Source organism: Takifugu flavidus, chromosome 18 (assembly GCF_003711565.1).
Source record: "Takifugu flavidus isolate HTHZ2018 chromosome 18, ASM371156v2, whole genome shotgun sequence".
NCBI lineage: Eukaryota > Metazoa > Chordata > Actinopteri > Tetraodontiformes > Tetraodontidae > Takifugu > Takifugu flavidus.
Window position 1 is genome coordinate 539,019 of NC_079537.1, and position 23,728 is coordinate 562,746.

The following is a 23,728-nucleotide window of genomic DNA, read 5'->3' on the forward strand; positions in this document are numbered from 1 at the left end:
GGCTGGTAGCTCATTCTGTAGGGATAGGGCTGAAAAATGAAGGGTTCAATCCCTGGGAAAAGGAAAATGCCAGGACATTTTCAGAGCACTGCTGATGTACACTTGAGCAAGGTAACAAACCTCCAAAAGGCTTCTATAGCGTAAGGCTCTGCTCCGAGCTGGCGATTTGTCTCGGGGTGCACCCTGCCTTCACCCATATGCAATTGGGATAGGCTCCAGCACCCTCCCAGTGACCTCATAATGGAAAAGAGCGGTCACACAGCAATTCAGAAAAGTGTGGAAGTTTTTCTATATGCCTAATTTAGATTATTGAACAAAATATGGAAACTTAAAAATCTACATTTAAACTTTTCTTTCTGATGGGTTTTATCACAGTTAAATTACAAAAACTTGTTTCACCCTCTAGCTGAAAAAAAAAAACTTGACTGGATTTCTTTGTGGTCCAGATGACCTACTTCTCGCTAAAGAGAAGAGTTCTGCATTGAGGATGACTGAGAACATAAATCAATGATAGAAGTTATAGAAGTTACCTCAGAAGTTACTGGTTTATAAACTTAACAGTTTAATGGAAATAAAATTGAAAATTTCTTTTAATTCTATCTCGAGATAGAACTGTAACAACGTGTTTCGATATTAGATTTCATTAAATATAAATAATCACCGAGAGAAAAATTAATAAAGATTTTGATTTGGAAATTAATGTATGTTAAATCACACATACATGATTGAGTCATCCTCCTGTATGACTGTTATACTGTTCACATAGCCGACACACTTAGGAAGAGCAACTGTAGGTGCCAACCTAAAATATGTATGAGCACTCTCGTATCAAATAGGCTGCCTGTGACTCCCAGATGCCATCATATTAACAAGAGGGTCTTTAAAATTGTAGAATAATCAATGATTACATTTCATTTTTCAACACTTCAGCTTGCTAACAACCATTGCAGCGATAACCTAGTATTACAACAACTGGCCCAAGAGATATAGGTGGTAGAAAAGTCAGATGCAGACAGCACCAGCTGGCTTCTTGGAGCATGACGCTTGCAAGAGCCTTCATAACAGTCAAAATCAATACAGAGCTCCATCTCTTTGGTTAAGAAGGGACAAAGAGCAGTTGACCAGGAAAAGGTCATGCTTGTGGGAGTCCCATGGAGCTGCAGGCTGAAACTGTAGTTTCCATGGTGATACTCTCCAACATTTACTGTACTGGTGATCGTAACATGACCTCTGGAGCTGTTGAAGGAGAAGCGTGTGTGATGCGGACAGTGAAATAAGCTCAAACCTGAAGAATTTACCTAATAAAGTACTTCTATGACCACGTTGATATTAGAGGCTGAAATCTCTGCAGATCTCAAACATGATAGTTTATCTGGTAGTACAGTGGTGCTACTATTTGACACAGATACAGAAAGAATGTTTTAAATGTTGATGCTTTTCATTTTTAGTTGTGTCTGAATGTTAATACTACTACTACTACTACTACTACTGATAATAATAATAATAATAATAATAATAATAATAATAATAATAATAATAATAATAATAATAATAATGGCAGGACATCACAGCAGCACACAGAGTGTAACATTTTTAACAAGCTAAGGATATATGTATATTTCTTGTCTTAAAATTTGGGAATCCCACTTATTGGGAATAATTAAAAAAAAAAAAGATAAGATAAAGAAGAATTTGGATAAAAACACTTTGATTTAAACACCTTAATTCTGACATTCAGCATTTGATTTTGATAATGTGGAGCAAACGTGCAACAGTTCAACTGCTACAACGCCCTCCAGCATTCTGTGTAGTCTCTTCGATAATTCCAGATCCACATTCTATTCCAGGAAAACATGTCATTAAATGGGTCAAGATGACAACTAGATCACCACAGAGAATCTCCATTAGTTATAAAGTAGATTGTGAGGACAGGAGAAATACAGTGATACAGGCAGATTCTGTGAGAGAAATTCTGAAATTATTGGTTATTTCAGCCTTTGGACTTTGGTATGACCCAAAAAAGCAGGCAGGAAAGGGGCCACTGTGGACTCTAGCCTGGACCACCTGACCAAAAGAAGACAGCATTATACAACAATAGATAAGTAAAATAAACCACTCTTGACAATGAGTGCACACGGAGACACCATTGTACTATGAGAAACACCTAAAAACTATTCCAAGGATATCCCACACTGACAACATGGTAAAAACACGTCAAACAAAGTGTTTCGTGCATGTCCTAAGTGGAAATGAGTAACCAAACCTAACTGGAACAAAGTATTCTAGAATGATGGTTTGAACCCTAATTTGGACTTTCAGATGTGAAAACACCTCCTGAGTACACACACAAAAAAGCTTAGAGACAATTCTATATGAAATATTAGGCCTATATAACCAAAACATTTACATGGTGGGAGAATGAAACCACACCAACTTCATGATCAGACAAGAGCAAACAGAGCTCAAGACGGGACAAAAAACTGAACACATCAGCGTCTGCCTTTGGCTGAGGTGAGCAAAGAGCCATGGGGAGCGGGGGTTACAGGTTATGACCCACAGGGATTCGGGAAAAGATTCAGCAAGGGGGAATGTCTGGCAATGGTTAGTGGGGTTTGTCACTCATGAGTGTGTGTGTGTGCGTGTGTGTGTGTGTGTGTTAACAGTAAAAGCTCAACGTATTCTCAGTCTCTAATGTCAGACGTGCATGTAAAAATAACAGATGTTAAGAAAATCATACATTCAAGAAGAAGTAGAGGCCAAAACTACTGAATGTCAACGTAGAGCAGTGAGAGCCAGGGATTATTGTGTTCACAGTTAATCATTTTAATAGGTGTAAAATTAGATTATATCTAGATCTAGCTTTGCAAAATGGAAAACATGTTTGAGTGGTCCAGCCCAGGAGGTCACTTACGTATATGAGACCTGAGTAGTAGCGATCCTTGAGGTTGTGCAGCACCGACGCCTCATTAAGGCAAGTGAGCTCAGCCATGTCTTCAACCTTGCTGAACTTCGGTGGGTTCATCTTTTGGATGTCATCCTTGTTGATGGGTACCTTCTTGCCATTTTCAGCAAGCTCCACCAACACTTCCTCGCCTCGCTCCTCACGGATGCTGGCCGCTTCAAAACCATGTCGCTCTGAAGGGACCCATACCATCTTCTTGGCTGTCCAGTCAGCCTGCGTGGCTGGATTGTAGACTACAGCTCTATCCACAAACAGGTACCGCTCTGGGTCCTCCTGCCCACTCCGATGAGACATTTTAGCTGGAGTTTAGCAGAGAAATGGAGGTCACCTACAACAAGAAATGGAAGAATGGATTTATAAAAATAATGTGAACATAAACCATTAGACAGAAAAAAACATACAAAAAGTTCTTCAAAACAAACTCATTATCATCAGTCCATCAATACACAGAATAGATATTAATATTGAGATAACAATAATGTGAGGGTGATCTCAAGCAGAAGGGACTGGTGCAAGTCCCACAATAGCATAGTGAAATATCAAGCAAAATCTTAATAAAAATCTTGTCCTTGATTGAATGAGTGATCATTTTATTGAAGCTGAATTTTCTCCTTAAATTTTACTCATTTGCCTAGATGAACTTCTTAATTGTTGCAAAATGCCAGAGCAGAGGGTGCTCTGGAAATCTCTCAGTATTCTGAATAACAACCCACTTCCTTCATGCCACACTGGCCTCCCACTCCCTCACCTGAGACTGAGACCTCCAAGCTGCCCACAGAAAGAAACAAGTATTTTCCTCCATGTCAATCAAACACTCTGCAAAGTCCTGTTATGATTTTAGCAGATTAGTTATTTGTTTTAGCACCTAATTTCTTTGCTTCTTTTATTGTTTTCCAATTGTAAATAGTCTCTGTGCTATGCAAATGGAACAATGATTTCTTGTTTTATGTTATTACCTAAAAGAAACATATTTTAAGTGGAATTTAAGGGAAAGGAGGGAAAGGAGGCCAGGAAACCTGACTCTGTTACACCAATTTGTCTTAGAGAATGGACCAAAAATTCCAAACTCTGATGAGAAGCTTCTGGAATTTGGACCAAAGTTAAGCAACTGAAAAGCAGTGCAGGCACATATTAACAGCATGGGAACTTCTGGTGACAGTGTTGAAGGCCAAAAAATAAAATAAATAAATAAAATAAATATTTAACCCACGTGACCATATTTGCTTGATTGACCCACACCCCGATTTTCAAGGCTCACAGGGAGATGGAGGACACGCAGATCAGGTTTAATGTAGGGAAAATGGTGAATTTAAAAGTCATATGTTGTAGGTGTGAAACTCCACAGAAAGGCGCATACTGCGTAGGCTGCATGACGTCACTGTGACAGGATCAACTGTTTTGGTTGTTTGTTAGTTTTTTTATTTTTTTAAAAAAATGGGAAGCATTAGAAGTAGCCGAGTCGTGACGTAGCCAGACGGAGTTCAGACAACACGTGTGATGTCGTGCAACAACTGGAGCCAACAAAGGGCAAGAGGGACAGACAGAAAGATAAAGAGGGACAGACAGAGAGGGGGACAGACAGAAAGATAAAGAGGGACAGACAGAAAGAGAGAGGGGGACAGACAGAAAGAGAGAGAGGGATAGACAGAGAGGGGGACAGACAGAAAGAGAGAGAGAGGGACAGACAGAAAGATAATTGAATGGGAGAATGCGGCTAATGCGCAGGCTAATGAACCTGAACAGTTGAATCTGAATGAAGATGTCACTGTAATGTGCAGAACTATCCCAAATAATGTTGAACTGGAAATTCCCGGAACAAAAGTTGGGGTAAACGCAAATACAGCCAGTGGCAGAGTGTTGTCAAGTTCCTCATTAATTAAACCCAATGTGCAATTGACCCAATTAGAACTCACTGAGCCTTGGCGATTTATCATGGAAACAAGAGCCATATTCAATTGCAAAGATGATATTTCCAAATAAGCTTCAAAGCGGCCTCCCGTACCCACATATCCGTACTAAGCCTAACCTACGCCGCATCTCCGTCACCGGTTCTCTCTGTGAATAAAGCACACTTACTTGATATACTCAGCGGGAAAATGCGTTCGCCAGGCAGGCCAATGGAATCCCCCTGACCGGTAAAAGTCGAGCAGCTGCGCACTGTAGAAATGCAGACATGAACCGGGGGCTCTGGCATGCAGCAGAGACTCCCACAATGCTGCCTCTCTGCTGGGGCCCCTCCTAAAGCGAGCAGAGCCGACCGCTGCTGCCCCGCCCCCGGCGGACTGTGGTCACTGTGACCGGACCCGAAATACCTCACTTCAACAGCCCGTAGCACCATTACGGGGGGAGGGGGGCACATCGAATTCTTATGTAAATGAACGCAGAAGCGCACATGAATAAGTAGTTTATGTTATTAGTACATTATTGTTCGGTGGGTTTGTTTTTATTATTATTTCAGCTCCATCCACGCAACTCAATGAAAGTCACACCTCCACTAAATAGAACCAGATTGTTGGAATCCCTATGCCCACTTTCCCCAATAAGAAATCCCCTCTTATTTATCGCAAATAATTCAATAACACAGAGGAAATCATCTTTGGCAAATCTTCTGTATATTGCTTTTTGTGCCAAAGCTGCAATTTCAGTTTTAAAAGAAATATCTTTTTAAAAAAATACCACCCTCTTGTGGCTGAAAGTAGCCTTGTGTATTAGGCACTCCAATCGGAAAACAAATTACCGGTAGAGCAGAAAAAACTTTCTGTAATCTAATTTGCTTTCCTTGGTCATGAAAACAATGTTGTCGCAATCAAAACATGGGACTAAACAGATAAGGTGATAGAGGTTGTTGCAGGAACAGTCTATAAATCCAGATTCAGCGTCGACCCCGCCAGGCTCCTCTGCCCGTCTTCATCCCTCCTCCTCCTCCTCCTCCTCCTCCTCCTCCTCTCACTTTTTTCCTCACTCCACTTGATTGTTCTGTGTCATCATCATCTCTATCTCCTCCTTTGGGCCTTTTTCTTTTCTCGCCTTGCTCTTTCATTTCCTGAAGAGTTCAAGAAATTTTCAGTAAATATACAAAATGCAAACATTAAAACAGTGGTTTATCTGAGTTTAGTCCTGACTATAGAACCTCAAACAAATGTGTAAAATAAACATGCCAAATATTTGGACTTAAGTATGGCTCACAGAATAATTTACATTTTTTTCCCCCAACATTTCTTCAGTTTTTCATATTGTATATTAGACCAGTTATTGATATATCATTTCTAAAAAGTTTTTTCTATGTCTTATATTTAATTTAGTCACCAGTAAAGATAACTTACCAGCCTAGCAAACCTCTGGGCCTCGCTTACCCTCTCCACAAGCATCATTACTTCCTCTTCCTGTGTGGGGAATGCAGGAAGTTTCTTCCCAATCAGGCTTTCAATTCGCTGGAATAGTTCCACATCGTATCTAAAAGATAACATTTTTTACTTCAGGGCATTTGGCACAATGATTCATTTTTAAAATAGAAAGATCAAGTCATGTAACCTACTGAGTGACAAATGTGATGGATTTCCCAGAGCGCCCGGCTCTGGCTGTTCGTCCTACTCTGTGGATGTAATCCTGTCAGCACAGACATGGCCAAAAAATTCAGTCAAAACAAACAAACCCAGAGCTCATTTTAAATTTAAAAAGAAAACAGCGTGCCTTACCTTAGAGTGAGTGGGGATGTCGTAGTTGATGACACAGTCAACATGGGGAATGTCCAGACCTCGGGAGGCCACGTCAGTTGCCAGCAGCACCGAACGAGACTTTGACTTAAACTTGTTGAGCGCTCCCAGACGTTTATTCTGAGCAGGGGATGAAGATCCCGATAGTAAATCAGTGTTTACACGCAGCTAGTCACTCGGTACAAGGGTGTATCCAATCTTTACTTTTAAAGACAACACGATGTGGATTTTGGATTGAACACCAAGAGGATAAATTGCTAATGCTTTTATTTTAGATGCTTTTTTTGGAGATGATTCAAAAATAGTTTTAAAAAGCTCACGTTAAACAGTAAATGTATAATTTTCATATAGTCTTCCAGAATCTGTAACACCCAAGATTTACTGTGAAGATTTACCTGACTCATCTGGCCATGAAGGGAAATTGCAGTGATGCCAAGGTTCCTTAACAACAAGGCCACCCGCTGAGCATTGTTGCATGTGCTGCAGAAAATGATAAAGGAGTTTCCAGCCAGATCATTCAGGATGGACACCAGGTAACAGTCCTGTCACAGAACAGTATATAAACAGCATTTGTTCAATTACTGTGGTATGCGACATTTAAATATTGAATAAAAATGTGCATTTCGTAATTATTGTACCTTGTACTTTGAAGGTATGAAGATGTAGTACTGTTGCAGTTTGTCTACTGTTGAGTACTTGGTGGATACTGCACACTTGACAGGGTCTTTAAGAGCTGCTCTTTGAAGTTTCTGCACCTGCAGTATGAAACAAAGTTGGAATGAGTTAAGAATTCATCAGTAAAACCAGGAGATACAAAAAAAGTGTATTATAACCTTTTTGGTCATGGTGGCCGAGAAAAGGAAGGTCCGTCTCTCTCTGGGAATCACCTTCAAGATTTTATCCACCTGGAAAAGATAAGTCACATTGATTTATGGAGTTGATTTATAGTTATTATGGAATCACTTCAAGCAAAATGACCAGTGCATTTGAAAATTAAAAGGTACACTTTCCTTTTGTCATCAACTTCTATTCCCATAATCCAGATGCTAGAGGCCCTTCTTTCTACTATGCATGCAACAATGACAAAATGTGCAAACTGTGCAAAAACTAGTTACTACCAATTGGCTTAGCCTTAATGTGCTCTTAACAATATAAAATAACAAAATACAAATGCAGGAAACAAAAAACCTGCAAGATCATTTACTGATTTTAGAATTTTGTAAGATCACATTTAAGGGGGCAGGCTGGCAATATTGTTCACTCTCACTCACTCACTTTCTACCCCTTGTTATTCCACTGAGGGTCACGGGGGGACTGGAGCCTATCCCAGCACAATGGGCGGAGGCAGGGTACACCCTGGACTGGATGCCAGTCAATCGCAGGGCTAATACATATAGACAAACAACCATTCTCTCTCACACTCACACCTACGGGCAATTTTTAGAGTTTCCAATTAGCCCAATCCCCAATCATGCATGTCTTTGGACTGTGGGAGGAAGCCGGAGTACCCGGAGAGAACTCACGCAGGCACAGGGAGAACATGCAAACTCCACACAGAAAGTCTCCAGCCCAACCGGGGATAGAACCCGGGCCATTCTTGCTGTGAGGCAACAGTGCTAACCACCACACCACCGTGCCGCCATATTGTTCACTATTGAGCCTATTATTGATCTGTCATTTGCACATTTCTTATACCTACATGCAGTCGTTTTATAGTTAGCTACATGTCCATCAGTTGAGGAAGAAAAACAACAGCCATTTGAATACCCCATTAAACATAAGAAAAAATATACTGAAGCCAACTGAGCAGACTGAATGCACGTAGACTCACCTCAGTTTCAAAGTCCATGTTAAGGATTCTATCAGCCTCATCCATCACTAGAAATTTCAAAGCTCGTAAAGTGAAGCCCTTTGTGTTCTCCAGGTGGTCTATCAATCGTCCAGGTGTAGCTGTGGATACAATTGATTCAATGCATCACTTCACCACAAAGCACATAACAGCTCAACAAAAGTGAGAGGCCTCCAGCGTGATGCCACTTCCAGAGTAGGCTCCAGCCTCGGAATGACAAACATTTTGTTCATTTTTAATGATTAAAGGATTAAAAAGCTTTTCAAAACCAAATAGAGTTTTGTATTAGCTTCTACACAAATGTCCACTGTTACAGCTGCATCTTCATTAGCGTAGTCTTACCAATAACAATGTGAGGTTTTTTAGCCAAAACCAAAGACTGTGACATCATATCGATACCTCCAACGATGACCGCTGCAAACAAGAGATGTTCATCAGGACGAAACTCAGAAAAGTCAGTTGCCCACAAGACAACAATTAGATCACCTACCACACTTAACCCCAATGCTGGAGCCAAGGGCCTCAAACTGCTCAGAGATCTGAAAGGCCAGCTCCCTGGTAGGAGTGAGCACGAGGGTGTGAAGCCTCTGTGGTGAGGCCAGCAAAGACTGTAGGATCGGCAGAGCAAAAGCACCAGTCTTTCCTGAACCAGTCTCTGCCAGTCCGATAACATCCTTCCCTGAAGAGGAAGAAAGCACAGGTCGACATTAATCAAAGTATGTAGAGTGTCCACTGGTGGAACAACTGGTGACATCTCACATGGTAATAAAATGTCAAAGTTATTAAGTTTACACAATTTGTAGAAGTCCTGTAATTTATGTAAAACATCAACCACATGTGCGTTGGTTTTTAAAGCCATTTTTTGCATGGCTCTGCGAGGTGAAGTGTCACTTTCGGAACACGCAGTAATTGAATACGTTCCCGTATGTTTCCATGTCGTAATAAAGACATATCCTTGAAGGAGTGCTCATTTTTCACAGTAACCAATCTATACCTTTTTGGCCGTGGCATCTGGCAAAGCTAGCATATATACTGTATATAAAACGTACCTTGCAGAGCAACGGGAACCGCTTCTATCTGAATTTTTGTCGGACTTTTCCATCCCAGCTGATCGCACGCCTCACAGAGAACCTCGGTGACACCCTGTGTGTCTCAAAAACACTTGGTAAGTTGTAAATTATTTCACGACATTAATCCAAAAAGCCATATAATCAATCAATTATTGTGTGTACTTGACACACAAGTATAATTTGGCTTATAGCGTTGTACGCTGATGCTACTTAGCTCTGCAAAGATGGGGCTTTTCTGCTTTAATTAAACCTACCAAATCCTTGAAGGTTTTTGGTGTGTCCTCATCTTGGTCAGCATCTAATGTACATTTCTTGTGTTCATCACTCGAATCTCCGATTTCTTCGTCGGCGTTAAGACTCACGTTATCCTCGAGATCCGCCATGCTTCAACACTGATGGTCGCGAGCTCAACGTGTCGTCATTTCCGCCCTACGAAACTGCGCTATGAGTGCCGGGATATGTGGTTTTGTGTGCGGGATAATGCGAAATATATTAGTAAAAAGCAGATGTGATCTTTCACATATTATTAAAAAAACATTCATATTTCTTTTACTTAACATGTCAAATACATCCACAAAACATCTTGAATGCAATCCTTTTGGTTGCTAGACCACATGCACCATTTAGTTGCCCCTTAGCATCTCTTTCATAGTGGCGTTCCAAACATTAGCGTAACAAAAATAAAATAACTTTTAATCAAATTGTGCTTTATTTCAGATAAATATCAAGGGATTTAAAATGTCTATATAATGTTTTGTATACTTCACTATGTTCTCTATTCTTTATACAGTATCACAAACTCACGCATTATTTTTATTTTTTTTAAATTTTATTTACGGTAGTTGTACAGTTTTTTTTTTAAAGCTTTAATCATGGCAGACCTTTAAAATTGATGTCCAACACAACCATGAACATTTGAAATAAAGAAATATTGAAGTGGGTCTTGACAAACTACATTAGAAAGGCAAAAAAAAAAAACCCACAAAAGAACAAACAAATCTTTACTTGTGATGAAGAAAGTAGTCTCATCTGTGCAGAAGATCTTATACTTTTGCAATTACAGTGTGATAAAAAAACACTCTAAAAGTTTCCAAATTTAAAAAATATGAAATTGTTCATGTCAAAACCACATCACTGATAGAACAGAGAACTGTTGTACTTGTCATGACCAGGACTGACACTGTAGCAGTGTCTTTGGTTTACTACTAAAAAACCAAACATTTTCAGATTGACTTATCTACCTTGACTGTTGCTACTCTGCAAAGACCACAACAGAAAACAAAACACAATGTTGACTGTTAGAGGAGTCCCTCCATCTCCCTCATAAAGGCTTCATACACCTGGTCCTTGGTCTTCATATTAGGCTGAGACACAGCTCCCATCTGGGCCGGGTTGACCAATCCCATCTGAGCAGCTGCCTGATGTTTATGCCCCTGACCTCCAGCCATAATATCATCTCCCCTTCTGCCTGCAACACCACTGCCGTGTTTCTCAAAGGCCCCAGTTGTGGTTCCACTCTTGTCCCTACGCACCCTGAGTGCCGTTGGCACAAATCGGGTGACCTCAGTTTTCGGATTGATAATCTGAGGTTTTGCAGATATGGTGGCCCCACCAGAGGAAGCCCCTGGAGGTAGACCACCTGCAGCTGCTGAGAGAGAGGTAATATTGGGCCGCTTTTCAATGGTGGCTGCATGATGGTGGCCCGATGGGTTACTGGCTCCACCTTGCGCTGCCGGGGTGCCAGGAGGAGGGGGCATCTGCATGACACCTGGCCGCAAGGACATTGTAGGGGGTGGTAGATTGTTCTGAGATCCATCCTGGCTTGTTGTGGAGCCTTTCTGTCGCTGGACAATGTTGGGAGGTGCACTAAGCACATTGGCAGTGAGAGGTGGAGGAAAAAGGGCCAATGGAGGAGCAAGTGGACGTGGAGGTGCTCCTGCTCTTGGTGGAGGAGGTGGGAGACCTGGAAGGACAATATATGAACTTGTAAAAACTGAAGACAAACAATTTACTCTTTCTTTAAATGACTCTTAGATTAATTTAAGAAGAATTTGGAAAGCAGCACATGAAGCAAAATTTGTCTATCATATGACTGGAGCAATTCTTTTAACAAGCACAATGAACACTGACTGATTACTTTATAAATCAACATATTGTATGTTCCCACATATCCACACCAACATACATCCAACAAACCTGGAGGTGCTGGGGGTGGAAGCCTTGGAGGGGGACCTCGTGGTGGTGGCCCCGGTGGGAGGCCAGGAGGGGGTCCAGGTGGAGGGCCAGGGGGACGCCCTGGTGGAGGTCCGGGAGGCAGAAGACGAGGCAGAGGACCCCTGATGGCTCCAGGCATAGTAGGAGGTCTCAAGAATGGCGGAGCACCTACACATAAGATAAAATCCACATACTCCATAGACAGGCAATATAATGGTATAAACTCCTGGATAACTTAAAGAGTCTGTGTGCTTTATTCAATTTCTCAGGACCGTATATTTACACTTCACATTCTTACAAGATACAAATGCCAATTTAATTGCAGAAACACTCTCTATATATATATACTGTATTTTATTATTATGATTTTAACTAAACATTTTTACAAACCTGGTGGTGGGCCTGGAGGTGGACCAGTGGGTGGACCAGGAGGACGCATTGGGGGAGCTGGAGGAGGACCCAGTGGAGGAGGACCGGTCATTGGTGGACCCTGCAAGTGTGGAGGTCCTGGTGGTGGCACTGGGCCCGCAGGGGGAGGCAGACGTGTGTTGTCCATAAGCGGTGGATTGTCCCCAGGTGGCTCCCTGTCCTCAATATCTGAGCTTTCAGATTCATCAGTATACTCTTCCTCTTCTTCTTCCTCCTCTTCTTCAGGAATCGACTGACCTAAAGAGTAAAATCATAAATGAATCAAAACGGCACTACCGTGTACAAGGTGTGCTTGTCTTGTAAAGCAGGATTGCAGCCTACCAGCCATCCTTAACATCATGGCCTGCAAGGGTGTTATGGCTTTTGTCTTCTTCACCAGCCTCTTTTTCTTACGCTTTCCTTTAAGCGCAGACTCTGGAGCCATGTCCGCAAAGCGCACGCTTCGACCTAAATAAGCACAATAAACACATTCATTCATTTTATATACTACTGCAAAAGTATTGCTTTTGCCAAACACCTCAGTTACATAAACTAATTGGGCAGCAATGGTTTGTTATTTTTGTCACGTCAAAGTACAGAAAGGGAAGCATTAATCAAATGAAGAGACCTCAAACTCTCACCAGACTGTCTTTCACTCCGGTCTCTTTCCTCTCTGTTTTTCTCATCGTCCTGCCTATCCAGACTCATTCTCTGGTTGCCATCTCCATCGTCTTCTTTACTGTCGGCATCAGAGTCACTTTTGTCATCCTCCACATTGTCCTGATCTCTGTCACTCTCGCTGCTGCTATCCAGATCTTGTCCAAAATCAGCACTGGAGTCTTTGTCAAATCCAGGAATAAAAGGCTCTAAAGAAGAAAAATAAAATAGGACAAGCTAAAACATAAGCAGCATTGTATGTTAGAATATGGTTCAAACATTTATCTCCAACTACCTACATTTGCTTAAAAAATAAATCAATAAAAAATAAGTATCTCATACCTGTATCTGCACCAAAACTACGTCGAGTAGGAATTCCATACAGAGCCAGAACTTGTGCAGGTGGGGGTCCAGGTGGGGGACCTGGGGGCTTCTTTCCAGGAGGTAAGCGCGGTACCCCTGGCACTGCTGCAAAAACTGATCCAGAGGATGATGATAGAGGTCCTTTACTGAGAGTGGTGAGAATAGAAAAGTTAGCATTATAATTTTCCTAAAAATGGTCTACCAGCATGTACAAAAATACAAAGGCAGAATGCACTGCATCACTGTGTTCCAATGACATTATAAATGGACTCTGATGAAACAGCAGCTATCAATGCCTGGAGGCAGTCTTTATATTAGTTTCATAGCAATACTAAAACATCATTTATGCAGCAGATGTGGATATAGAGTAAACCAAGAGGTACAGATGGGCCAGGAGTTATTTTTATTACAGAACTTGGGCGTGAACTTGATACAGAACCTAAGTGTTCCGTGTGTGAATTACAACCAGAACAATTAGTATTAATGTTTTTTTTTAAACTTTTGCAAAATGGAAATATTTGTGTTTAATATTATGCAACCAGATAAATGCGCTACTTCAGAGATTGTTAAACTAAGGCCTTTTATACCTAGCGAAGAGAAGTGTAAGAGTGCTGCAAGTCGATTTTTAATGTTGCAGATGCAAGAAGTGTGACATAGGCTTATTGGAGAGTGGATTGTCAAGTTATTAAATAAACATTTGGGACCAACACATTTTATCCTCTCATTTAACAGTGTCTATGTATTTGCTACATGTAGAGAAAAACTATATAAATAAAATAAAAATTGGATTTTTACAATTTTTGTACTGTAAATTTGAATAAAGTTATTTTTAAATAATGTTATGATTCATTCATCGTTTAAACGTGGGTACATCAGAATTTGTTGCAATTTCCTTTTTTGTTGTCCTTTTTATTTCTAAAGTTTCTGAAATAAATTAAATTCAAGGTCAAAATTAGACTTAACAATGTAACATTTAATTTTTACAATTCTTTTATTTGACTGAAAAATAAATGGGATAACGTGTCATAATATAAATAGATCGTTGAACACAGCATGCTCTGTCATGAAGGCCGATCTTGATTCTCCTTAGACCCCTAAAGTTAAGAGTTGTTGTGACTGTATTTGTGTGACAATTACATAAAAAACCGAGGAACACCTACCCAAAAGAGGTGGTCTTCTTCAGTATAGAGGGGGGCTGAGCCCCTGGAAGTGGGATGTCCTGAATATGGATATTTGATGGAGCATGAGGCATGTCGGGCAATGGGATACTGTCCACTTCTACAGACTCCGCGTTCTGAAAAAAACATGACACATCATGCTAGACTGCCACCAAAAAAACATCAGAGATAAATAAAAAGGCAATTTACAGTAAAACACACCTTGACAGAGTCATAATAGAGAGCAAGCTGCCCTCGTTTAGTCTCATAGTCCAGTTCCAATTTACGCAGCTCTTTGTAGGTTTCAGGATTCTCCCTTTCATACAAACGTATGATACGTTCAAACGTCTCACGCAGCTTTTTCCGCTTGTCCCTTAATACCTTCTCATTCAACAGAGGTTGTTGAACTGGGTTGAACTCTGGAAAAAGTGTTAAACAGATCTTTTATTCATTTTTGAACACGTCTGCATAAAAAGCCTACACAATTTTGTTGCAGAGCAATTAAAACCACAACCACAACAGAGACAACAGCAGCAACCGGAGCAAACCGTTTACTCATTTATCATGATTTTAATATAGGAAATGTATTAAGTAAATGTTTGTCTTTAAATATTAGCCAGTTGAAATATGAAAAGAAATTCCATCATTGATTAATGGGAATAGATTTCTATAAAACCCAAGGGCCACAAGACATACTCATGAATCACTTTTGCATCTAGTAAAACCCAGATGTCAACTTAGACCCTTGGGCTCTTACCCATCTCATCCAATTTTTCCATATCTCTGATGATCTGTCTGGGGTCTTTCATCTTCAGCACTGCTGCTCTCACCATCATTCTCTGCTTCTTGTTCTACAATCGAGGCAAAGTTATGAGCACAATGTTGCACTAGATGTTTTTATCTGAATACTGATATCAATGGTACCTTTTTTAACTCCCTTTTCCTAGCCTCTTTTCCTGCAAGAAACATGGAGATATTGTTAGCTTTCTTCCATCCAATGAGAAAAGAACATCTTTAGATATAAAAAAAACAAAACAAAAAAAACACTTTTGGTTCTACAGATAGGTACTTACTGGCCTGGTCGGTAGGGTTCATAAACTTTCCACTTTTAGTGGAGGAGGTTGAACGTCGCCCCATTTTGCCAATAAATCTCCTTCACCTTAGATATCATATTGTCAGTCAGAACCAACCATTCAGAAGAATTTACAACCCATGTGTATTCAGGATACCACAATTTCATTTCATTAGCTTAGCTGGTGGTGATAGGAAAGTATTGTTGATAAGGAAAATACAGCAAAATGTTATATAGACATAAAATATTCGAGTATGGAGGCAATCTACTCTTCGGTAACGAACTAACGCAGTTGCCAAACCGCTTACATTGCCAGACATTCAACATTATATTACAAGACGCGTTTAGTGTATTTGCTGTTTCACAAAACTAAGAATCATTGCAAACTCGCAACCAATAGATATCTTAGAAATACTGGGTGCAATCATCGCATGGAGCATGCTAATTTATCAAGTAGCATGCACTTATATCGAGGGCCATGCTAGCATTGAGCTGAGCACAATAAGAAAACGTAACTCTACCTTTTTTCGTGGGAGAAAAAAATTGCACAGCTTAGCGCCGCACACAAAAAACACAGCTCCGGACAGCGGAATGAAGCTGGATTCACACAAAACACAGAATCTCTAAACTCTTATGACAGCGGACCAACATTAGCCGTTCGCCATGTTTACGGCCGCCAGCAAGAGACGTTACGATTGTCCTGTTTTGATGATGTCATCAAAACGAGACCAAAGCTATGTATGAAATAGTCAATGGGTGACACTTTTTCGTCATCGCTTGAAAAATCATTGATCTGTAAATTTGTTTGGAATAATTATTTTACTATCAGTTAGTGTAGAATTCATGTTCATCACACTTCAATGCAGAGGGCTTTGTAGATGAGGTAGGAGCTGTGTATGTCCCCGAGAGAGGGGAGAGTGGCACTAATGATCTTTTCCCCTGTTCTCATGATGGACCAGAGGGCAGTACGGCAGGACATGGTGAAGTAACTGCATGACACAATGATGCAGACAGTCAGGATGCTTTCGATGGTGCCTCTGTAGAAAGTGCTGCTGAGCCCTCTTAGCTAGTGATGCAATGTTGCTGGATCAGAAGAGGTCCCCTGTGATGTGCACATCCAGAAACTTGGTGTTACTCACCTTCTCCACTGCTACATCAGTAACAGTAAGAGGCCCATGCTGCATGCGCTGTGTTGTATAGTCTACAACAAGCTTTTTTCGCCTTCTCGATGTTTATAGAGAGATTGCTGTTTTTGCGCCACGAGGCCACGCAACAATTTGGAACTTCAGAATGGAGTGAAGTCGTGTATCAGCAGAGTTAAGAAGAGGGGGTTTAGTACACCATGTTCACCAGGGCTGTCAGCCAGTTACAGTGAGGTGTTCCACCACAGCCGGTCCAGTTTTTGAACAAGCTGGTGGGGGAGTGATGGGTGTGAATGCTGAACTAAAGTCTTTTGCATCCAGGCGAGTGAGGGCTGAATGGAGGGCAGTGGAATTGGCACAATTAGTCAAGCGTTTTGACTGATAAGCAGAATGGAAGGGGTCCAGGGAGGAGGGGGAAAGGCTTCATGTGCTGCTTGACTAGCTCTTAATTGGGATGCAACCCAACAGTAGTCATTAAGAAAGGAGGGAGTCGACTTCTTTGGGCATGGGATGACCTTGAAGCACATGGAGGCCACAGCCTGCCTCAACAAGATGTTAAAAATTGTCAGTGAAGATAGCTGAAATTCCCCCACACAGTCACACGACCAGGTATATTGTCAGGACCAGGGGCTAAAGGCTCTGTGTGTCCCTGCTGTTCCCTGCCGTCTCTCTTAGCCTCTCAGATGCCACAGCAATGCCTGGTTTGTCATTGCTATTCTCCACATCTCCTGCTGTGATGGCAGCCTTCTTCGCCTTTAGGAGCCTGTACACCTCCCCTGTCATCCACAAACTCCATTATTTGGCAAGTTTTAAAAAAAAATATAATAAATAATAAATGCAATTTCCTGTTTATTGCCTGATTTAGAAACAAAATTATGTACAATCAGGCAATAATCAATAACTAAATAACTTAAGTAAACAAATAATTAAATTGTTTAAAACATGAAGGATATTGAAGTATTTATAAAAATGAGATACATTAGCAGCATTTCCTCATGTCTTGGAACAAATGCAGGTTACTTCCTTATCCTAAGACACACCCACATTTCTTTCAGTCCCTACAATAAAACAACAGCCTTTTTCTTCACAGACTCGTACTGCACAGCTCCATTCGTGTTGACTGTCCAGAGTCCACGGATACAGCCCTGCTGCACCACTACACCCACACAATTAACGTAAGTAATGGCTTCCACCCTCAATGCTTCAATTACATTAAACCAAGTTAGAAATAGGTCATTGTACTTGGCCCACCACTGTTGATATAAGCACTAATGATACTGTTGTATTTAGCCATTTAGATGCAGATTTCAATCCACCATTTATTTGCAAATATTTTTGTTTCAGAGTGAAAACTCAATGAATGTACATCTATAGAAATGTTTTAGGTATTATCAGCTCTGTTTCAACATTGTTTTTTATTGATCTTAGTAAAACTATAACAGATTGTTGCTCCAGTTAAATGGGTATGATTAGATTGAAGGGAAAAGCACAGGTAATAAAGCATTTTTTCCCACCTAGCTAGGAATGGTAGGTATGTTACTAATGTAGAACTAAAGTAGATTTACCAATTTCTTACATCAAACTGTCAAAGCATAATCATTTTCATAGTAAATGCAACAGAACATGCTTGCTTTATCTCAAAACTATACAAAAGGTATGTCTGACCCCCTCCAACATCTGTTGTGCAGCCGTGACAGCACCTACATTCCAGCAGCCTCTGTTCAGACATGTCGCTCCACAGTTTTGGCTTGGAGCCACTTTCCTGCCACGCCTGGAACAAAGACAGGACCCGTAAGTGAAACATCCACATCAATGTGTCAGCATATTCTTAGGAAGAGAAACATGATATCAATCAATGGTGTATATTCCACCATCCCCGTATTTTATGTAACATTTAGCTTTAATTTACAGTGGTTTAAGATATATGTATACATATATACATGCACACACATACATTTACTTCTTGTTGGTTTAATGCTGCCTGAAAAATCACAGGGAGTCACTTTAGCAATACAGGAAATTGACTCAAAGAGTCGTAGCCCATGTTCTGTCATGTTTACCATAACCATAACAGACTTATAGCCATGATGTTTACTGTGTTCATAGTTCTCATGTAAACAATAATCTATCAAAAATTCATGACTTATCTATCTCCTGTATCTAATGCTCCTGTGTATTTCTATGAAGAGATTGCAGTAAGTCCAAACAATAATGTGGTAATCATCTATGAGAAAAAAGGAAAAGACTGGACCAAGATTCATGAGCTGGCTGAACACAGTGGGCGGATTACAGGTATACAAACATGCATCAGCCAGTTTTTAAGCAAGATAAACATTAGTTAAATGACAATGCCAAATAAAAAAATACCCAAGTTTTTACATTTTAAATGAAAGGGTCATTCTTTACTCAACAGTACTGATGAAAACAGTGGTTTCTTTGTTCACAAAACTGAATCTGGACAATAAAATACTTAAACTCCATATATCAACAATTAAAATTTCTTTAAATTAAAATATTTGTATCATTTGTTCCATGAGCATGAATATGTGACTTAAAAATGACTACGATATTTCTAATTTCTGCCATTTTTTAGTTGACGCATGTCCAAGAAATTGCAATTAGTACACATGTGCAAATGGTATTTGCAGCAGTAAATCGTATCATTAATATAAACAGACATTTTGAATAAAAATATCCAAGCATGTGCTAATGATTACTATCTGTCAATAGGCATAGACTGGGCCCCGGAGTCCAACCGCATTGTGAGTTGTGCCTCTGACCGTAATGCCTACGTGTGGACATTAAAGGATGGCACGTGGAAGCCCACCCTGGTCCTGGTGCGAATCAACCGTGCAGCTACCTGTGTCAAGTGGTCACCGCTGGAGAACAAGTTTGCTCTGGGGAGTGGAGCTCGCCTCATATCTGTCTGCTACTTTGAGAAAGAGAATGACTGGTAAGCGCAGCTTTTTTCTTAGAATATGAAGTATATGTATTCGGGGGTTGTTGACCACCACAGTGCCTGAGGGGGCACAAGTTAGGTGATTTATCTCTGTCTTGCAGGTGGCTGAGTAAGCACATCAAGAAGTCCGTGTATTCCACTGTCCTGAGTCTGGACTGGCATCCAAACAACATTCTGCTGGCAGCTGGGTCTGCAGACTTTCACTGCAGGTGAAACACATCTGAAAATTGTAATGTGGAGGTGGGAAGGCTGACTGGAAGGATTCTGAAAATACAAACACTATTTTGAAGAAATGTATTCACTTGTGCTTCACTGTTGCAGTAAATACAAATGTCCCGAAAAATTCAGTAATAATAAAAATCCTAATGTTGAAGATAATTAACCTTGCAAGATGATGATGTAGGAATGTAATATAAAGTTATATATTATGATGAAATCGAAGACAGAAAACTCTCAAAGTTGTAAAATGGTTCTCTACTTTTGCTTAAAGGGTTTTCTCAGCCTATATCAAGGACATTGAAGATAAGCCTGGACCTACTGCCTGGGGGGCCAAAATGCCTTTTGGAGAGATGCTGCTGGAACACAAAGACTGTGGAGGCTGGGTGCATGATGTATCCTTTTCCCCCAGTGGAGACCAGTTGGCCTGGGTAGCTCACAACAGTGGCGTCTCTGTGGCTGATGCAGCCCAGGGCAAAGAGTAAGTAACACTGTTAATCCTGGGTTCTCTTTTTAAAAAAAATCCCCACTCTAATTAAACACTTTTATCCAACCTGTCAACAGGGTTACCCATTTGACCACAGATCATCTTCCTCTCTTGAGCATACTCTATGTCAGCCCTACTGAAATTGTTGCTGCGGTAACTATCAACTTACTTTTAGTTTGTTTGTACTCAGTCATCTTAATAAAAGTAACGATAGCCAACATGTCTGATTACACCGAAAAAAGTCTCTGCATTGATAACATTAAATTTTCCAGATTAATTAAAATAACTTTCACCAAGTATTGAATACTCTCCCATTTAGGTGTGTGACAAAACATTAAATTACTGTTTTCATAGTGTTATGTTTTGTTGTTCCTCCCAAAGAGTTTTTTGAAATACAGATTTCTTCTGTAAATAAAAAGCTGTCTTCCACTGCCGCCAAGCACACATCCCAAATAGTGGTTATAAATAACGATCTCTAATTGTCATATTCATTGTTCATTTGACTATAAATGTGTTCATGTGAAACTAAACATTCTCAAATAAACTAGACAGAACCATTACAATGTATGAATGTTATATATTCTTCATCACTTCATCACTCTTCCCTTCAGTTTTTCATTTAATCTTTTTGAATTGTTAAAAAATGTAAACATAGCATTTTGTCACCTATTAAAAGGGGTATTTGTTATTATAAAAAATTAAGTGCAACCACTATTCTAATTTCCTTTTTTTGACAGGGTCATGATTGCTGCCCCTACCAGTATAGCTATAAGGGACCAGGTACTCTGGAGTTTGTGAAGAAGCTGGACATACCCAAGCAGACATCAAAGGGTGGTTTATCAGCCATGCAACACTTCCGCAATCTTGATAAGAAGGCTACAGACGAGGCCGAAACTGAGATGGAAACCCTTCATAAGAACAGCATCACGTAAGAGTTAATCTTTTCCAGAAAGGTGGTTCTAACATGGCATGCATTGAGACATTTCAGCTTTTTTCCTTTTCTTCCTTGCAGTCTTAAAAAGTAATTTGTCAGGGATATGGCATAAATACACTTGTTTATTTCAAGACTAAAAACTGAATTTGGACTTTCCATATATGCATGGGCACTAATTGGATTTTGTTTTACTTACTGAGTATTCTTCTTGTGTTGTTTTGTGTCATGTTGTGGTGTCCCTGCAGGGAGCTGCGTGTTGTGACTGGGGATAAAACCAAAGTGGTGAAGTATAGTAGTCTGGGTTTGGATGGAGCCATGGTGATCTGGGAATTTAAGGTACACATAAATAAATAAAAACATTTATTATTGTATGTGTGTGTATGTGTGTGTGTGTGTGTGTGTATGTATGTGTGTGTGGGGGCAGGGTACTGTATGTGTGGGTATTTACAGGTAGATAGATTTAGTATTTGGAAATCTTTAGTATTTAGGTAGATATGTTACTGGTGATTGTTAATTTTGAGATCAAATTTATTACTTTAAGTCAGTTACAACAAAATTGAGACCCAGTTTCAGTTTGTTTTTCCATCATGGTGTCAACAGAGTTAATGATTTCATTGCTATGTACCATTAATGAGGTGTCCAGTTACCCTCCTGTAATAATAATAATATAATTTATTCAGTTAAGGGATGCTGTTAAATCATTGTAATAATGAAATAATTCGAATATTTCTCCACTGAGTGAGCTAACATCCAGCTACCAGAGTGAGGCTTCGTCAGCACTAAGTTGGGAAGCAGCTCGTGCTGTAACTCTAGACAAAGGGACAATTGAGCTGGTGGCTGAACAGCTTTGCTCATAACTTATGCTTGGCATTGGTGGCAAATACCACAAGCAATGACAAGTATGAAGCATCATGCAGTCTGAGCAATGGCACTGCGTCATACATACACAGTAGGTGTGGGCTCAGAGGCTCAGTGCTGGCAAAATATCCTAATAAGGGAACAACATATATACTCGGTGGTGGTAGCTCAGTCTTTTAGAGAGTGGGCCGAGAAGCGGAGGGATTCAACTCCAGTGTGGGTAAAACATGGAAGGTTGGGCAAAGTACTGAACACACAAATGCTCACACAGAGCCCTGCAAGGAACTGCCAACAAATCTAGGTGTGTACCCGGCCTTCGCAATATGTGCACCCTCCCTGTGACCCCAGAAGGGACAAAGCAGTCAAGAAGATGAGACATATACAGTATACCTGTATTGATAGATAGATAGATAGATAGATAGATAGATAGATAGAAGATAGATAGATAGTAGATAGATAGATAGATAGTAGATAGATAGATAGATAGATAGATAGATAATAGATAGATAGATAGATAGATAGATAGATAGATAGATAGATGGTTTTTAACATTGTTGAATGATGTGGAGTTGTGGAGTTTCACTTGGGTTTCTGTTTTCCCTGTGGCTGCCATTAGTTTTCAATAGTTATTCATTAATTTAATTAAAAATGTGGGCTGCTCTATCAAGACCCAGTCTTCTGTAGCAATATTCTGGAATAATATCACATTTGTACAATCAACATGATACTTCTGATGTAGCAGACAGATTTCCTGTTTGTATCTCACCCTGTCACAATTTGCCATCTGGTCCATGAAATAATGCATGAATGCACATGCGGTTAATCTATAAACAGGCAAAGATTCACTGTGTTGCAAAGACATCTGTGGAGTGTACTGATGGGTAATAGAAAGAAACAGTTATATTTTGCTGCTGAAGTCTCATATCTTTTCATATTATACTGGTAGAAGGCAAAACATTACAAAGGATTTAACCATTATTCATGGAATTTAACAATGTTAAAAAGAAATAAAGTTTTAATGTTTAAAATTTGGTGAATGAACATAAACCAAGTTCAGTAGAAGATTTTGGGGGACTAAACATGTAAGAGATCATTAAAGAGTTGGGGAGTTGTTTACTGACCGTGCTGCAAAATCAAGAAATGCCTTAATGCGATGTATAATATTTAACACTGCTCACAGCTTTACTTTATTGTAAACATAATGTTACATAAATGACCCCTGTATAATCAAATCTCACCTGTTTGTCCTTTTATTGTGCAGCACTGAAGACTCCATTTGTCCTTCATAGTCCTGGGAGGAGGAAGGCTGCATAAAGATGAAACTACTAATGGCGAAAACCAAAAGCAGATATTTGCTTCATTATTTTGGTCAATAAACATTTTTTTAAAAGCAAATGTTTACATGCATGACTGTGGGGTGCAACTTCCACTTCATCGTATCAGCACGTGTATTCCTTCGTTCTCATTGCCTGATTTGTTAGGCCTTTTGGTTTATGACATGCGTATCTAATCCTCTTTTATTGCAGTATTTTATGATAAAATACTGCATTTTGCTTTCAATATTACACAAAAAGTCTGACATGGAGGCTGTTTTTAAATGAGACACACATCAAATGATTGCAAAGGCAAATTGGGTTCCAGTTGTTTATCCAGCTGACCTAATAATG

General features: G+C 40.0%; 3 protein-coding genes across 5 annotated transcripts in view; 1 reads left to right on the top strand and 2 right to left on the bottom strand.

Annotated features, from left to right (window-relative positions):
* LOC130515585 (myosin-10) overlaps positions 1 to 5,393 on the bottom strand; it is a 44,326-nt gene extending 38,933 nt beyond the window's left edge. For both annotated transcript variants that reach the window (XM_057015929.1, XM_057015928.1), the window contains exons 1-2: positions 5,039 to 5,393; positions 2,912 to 3,290 (exon numbers count right to left, since the gene is read on the bottom strand). In XM_057015929.1, the coding sequence (XP_056871909.1) occupies positions 2,912 to 3,256 (345 nt within the window). In that variant the 5' untranslated portion in view covers positions 3,257 to 3,290; positions 5,039 to 5,393. The remainder of the gene's footprint in view (positions 1 to 2,911; positions 3,291 to 5,038) is intronic.
* A 164-nt stretch (positions 5,394 to 5,557) lies between these two features.
* On the bottom strand, positions 5,558 to 16,181 carry LOC130515240 (WW domain-binding protein 11-like). Its single transcript, XM_057015394.1, has 24 exons — positions 15,987 to 16,181; positions 15,467 to 15,552; positions 15,318 to 15,349; positions 15,151 to 15,244; positions 14,616 to 14,812; positions 14,397 to 14,530; positions 13,216 to 13,382; positions 12,858 to 13,082; positions 12,559 to 12,684; positions 12,199 to 12,474; positions 11,791 to 11,976; positions 10,894 to 11,557; positions 9,849 to 9,978; positions 9,574 to 9,667; positions 9,015 to 9,203; positions 8,867 to 8,938; positions 8,507 to 8,625; positions 7,509 to 7,580; positions 7,314 to 7,430; positions 7,071 to 7,217; positions 6,658 to 6,795; positions 6,498 to 6,568; positions 6,286 to 6,415; positions 5,558 to 6,005 (listed from the first exon to the last, which is right to left on the bottom strand). The coding sequence occupies exons 2-24, from the start codon at positions 15,528 to 15,530 to the stop codon at positions 5,835 to 5,837; spliced, it is 3,615 nt and encodes a 1,204-aa protein (XP_056871374.1). The 5' UTR covers positions 15,531 to 15,552; positions 15,987 to 16,181; the 3' UTR covers positions 5,558 to 5,834.
* Positions 16,182 to 17,666: 1,485 nt separating this feature from the next.
* On the top strand, positions 17,667 to 23,456 carry zgc:86896 (uncharacterized protein LOC415190 homolog). Of its 2 annotated transcripts, none has more exons than XM_057015933.1 (10): positions 17,667 to 17,782; positions 18,296 to 18,398; positions 18,795 to 18,899; positions 19,338 to 19,560; positions 19,668 to 19,775; positions 20,057 to 20,263; positions 20,347 to 20,422; positions 21,007 to 21,197; positions 21,449 to 21,539; positions 23,323 to 23,456. In XM_057015933.1, the coding sequence occupies exons 2-10, from the start codon at positions 18,335 to 18,337 to the stop codon at positions 23,326 to 23,328; spliced, it is 1,071 nt and encodes a 356-aa protein (XP_056871913.1). In that variant the 5' UTR covers positions 17,667 to 17,782; positions 18,296 to 18,334; the 3' UTR covers positions 23,329 to 23,456. The 2 variants fall into 2 exon arrangements, with proteins under 2 accessions (XP_056871913.1, XP_056871914.1); XM_057015934.1 differs by having other exon boundaries at positions 17,700 to 17,782; positions 18,262 to 18,398.
* The last annotated feature ends 272 nt before the right edge of the window (positions 23,457 to 23,728 follow it).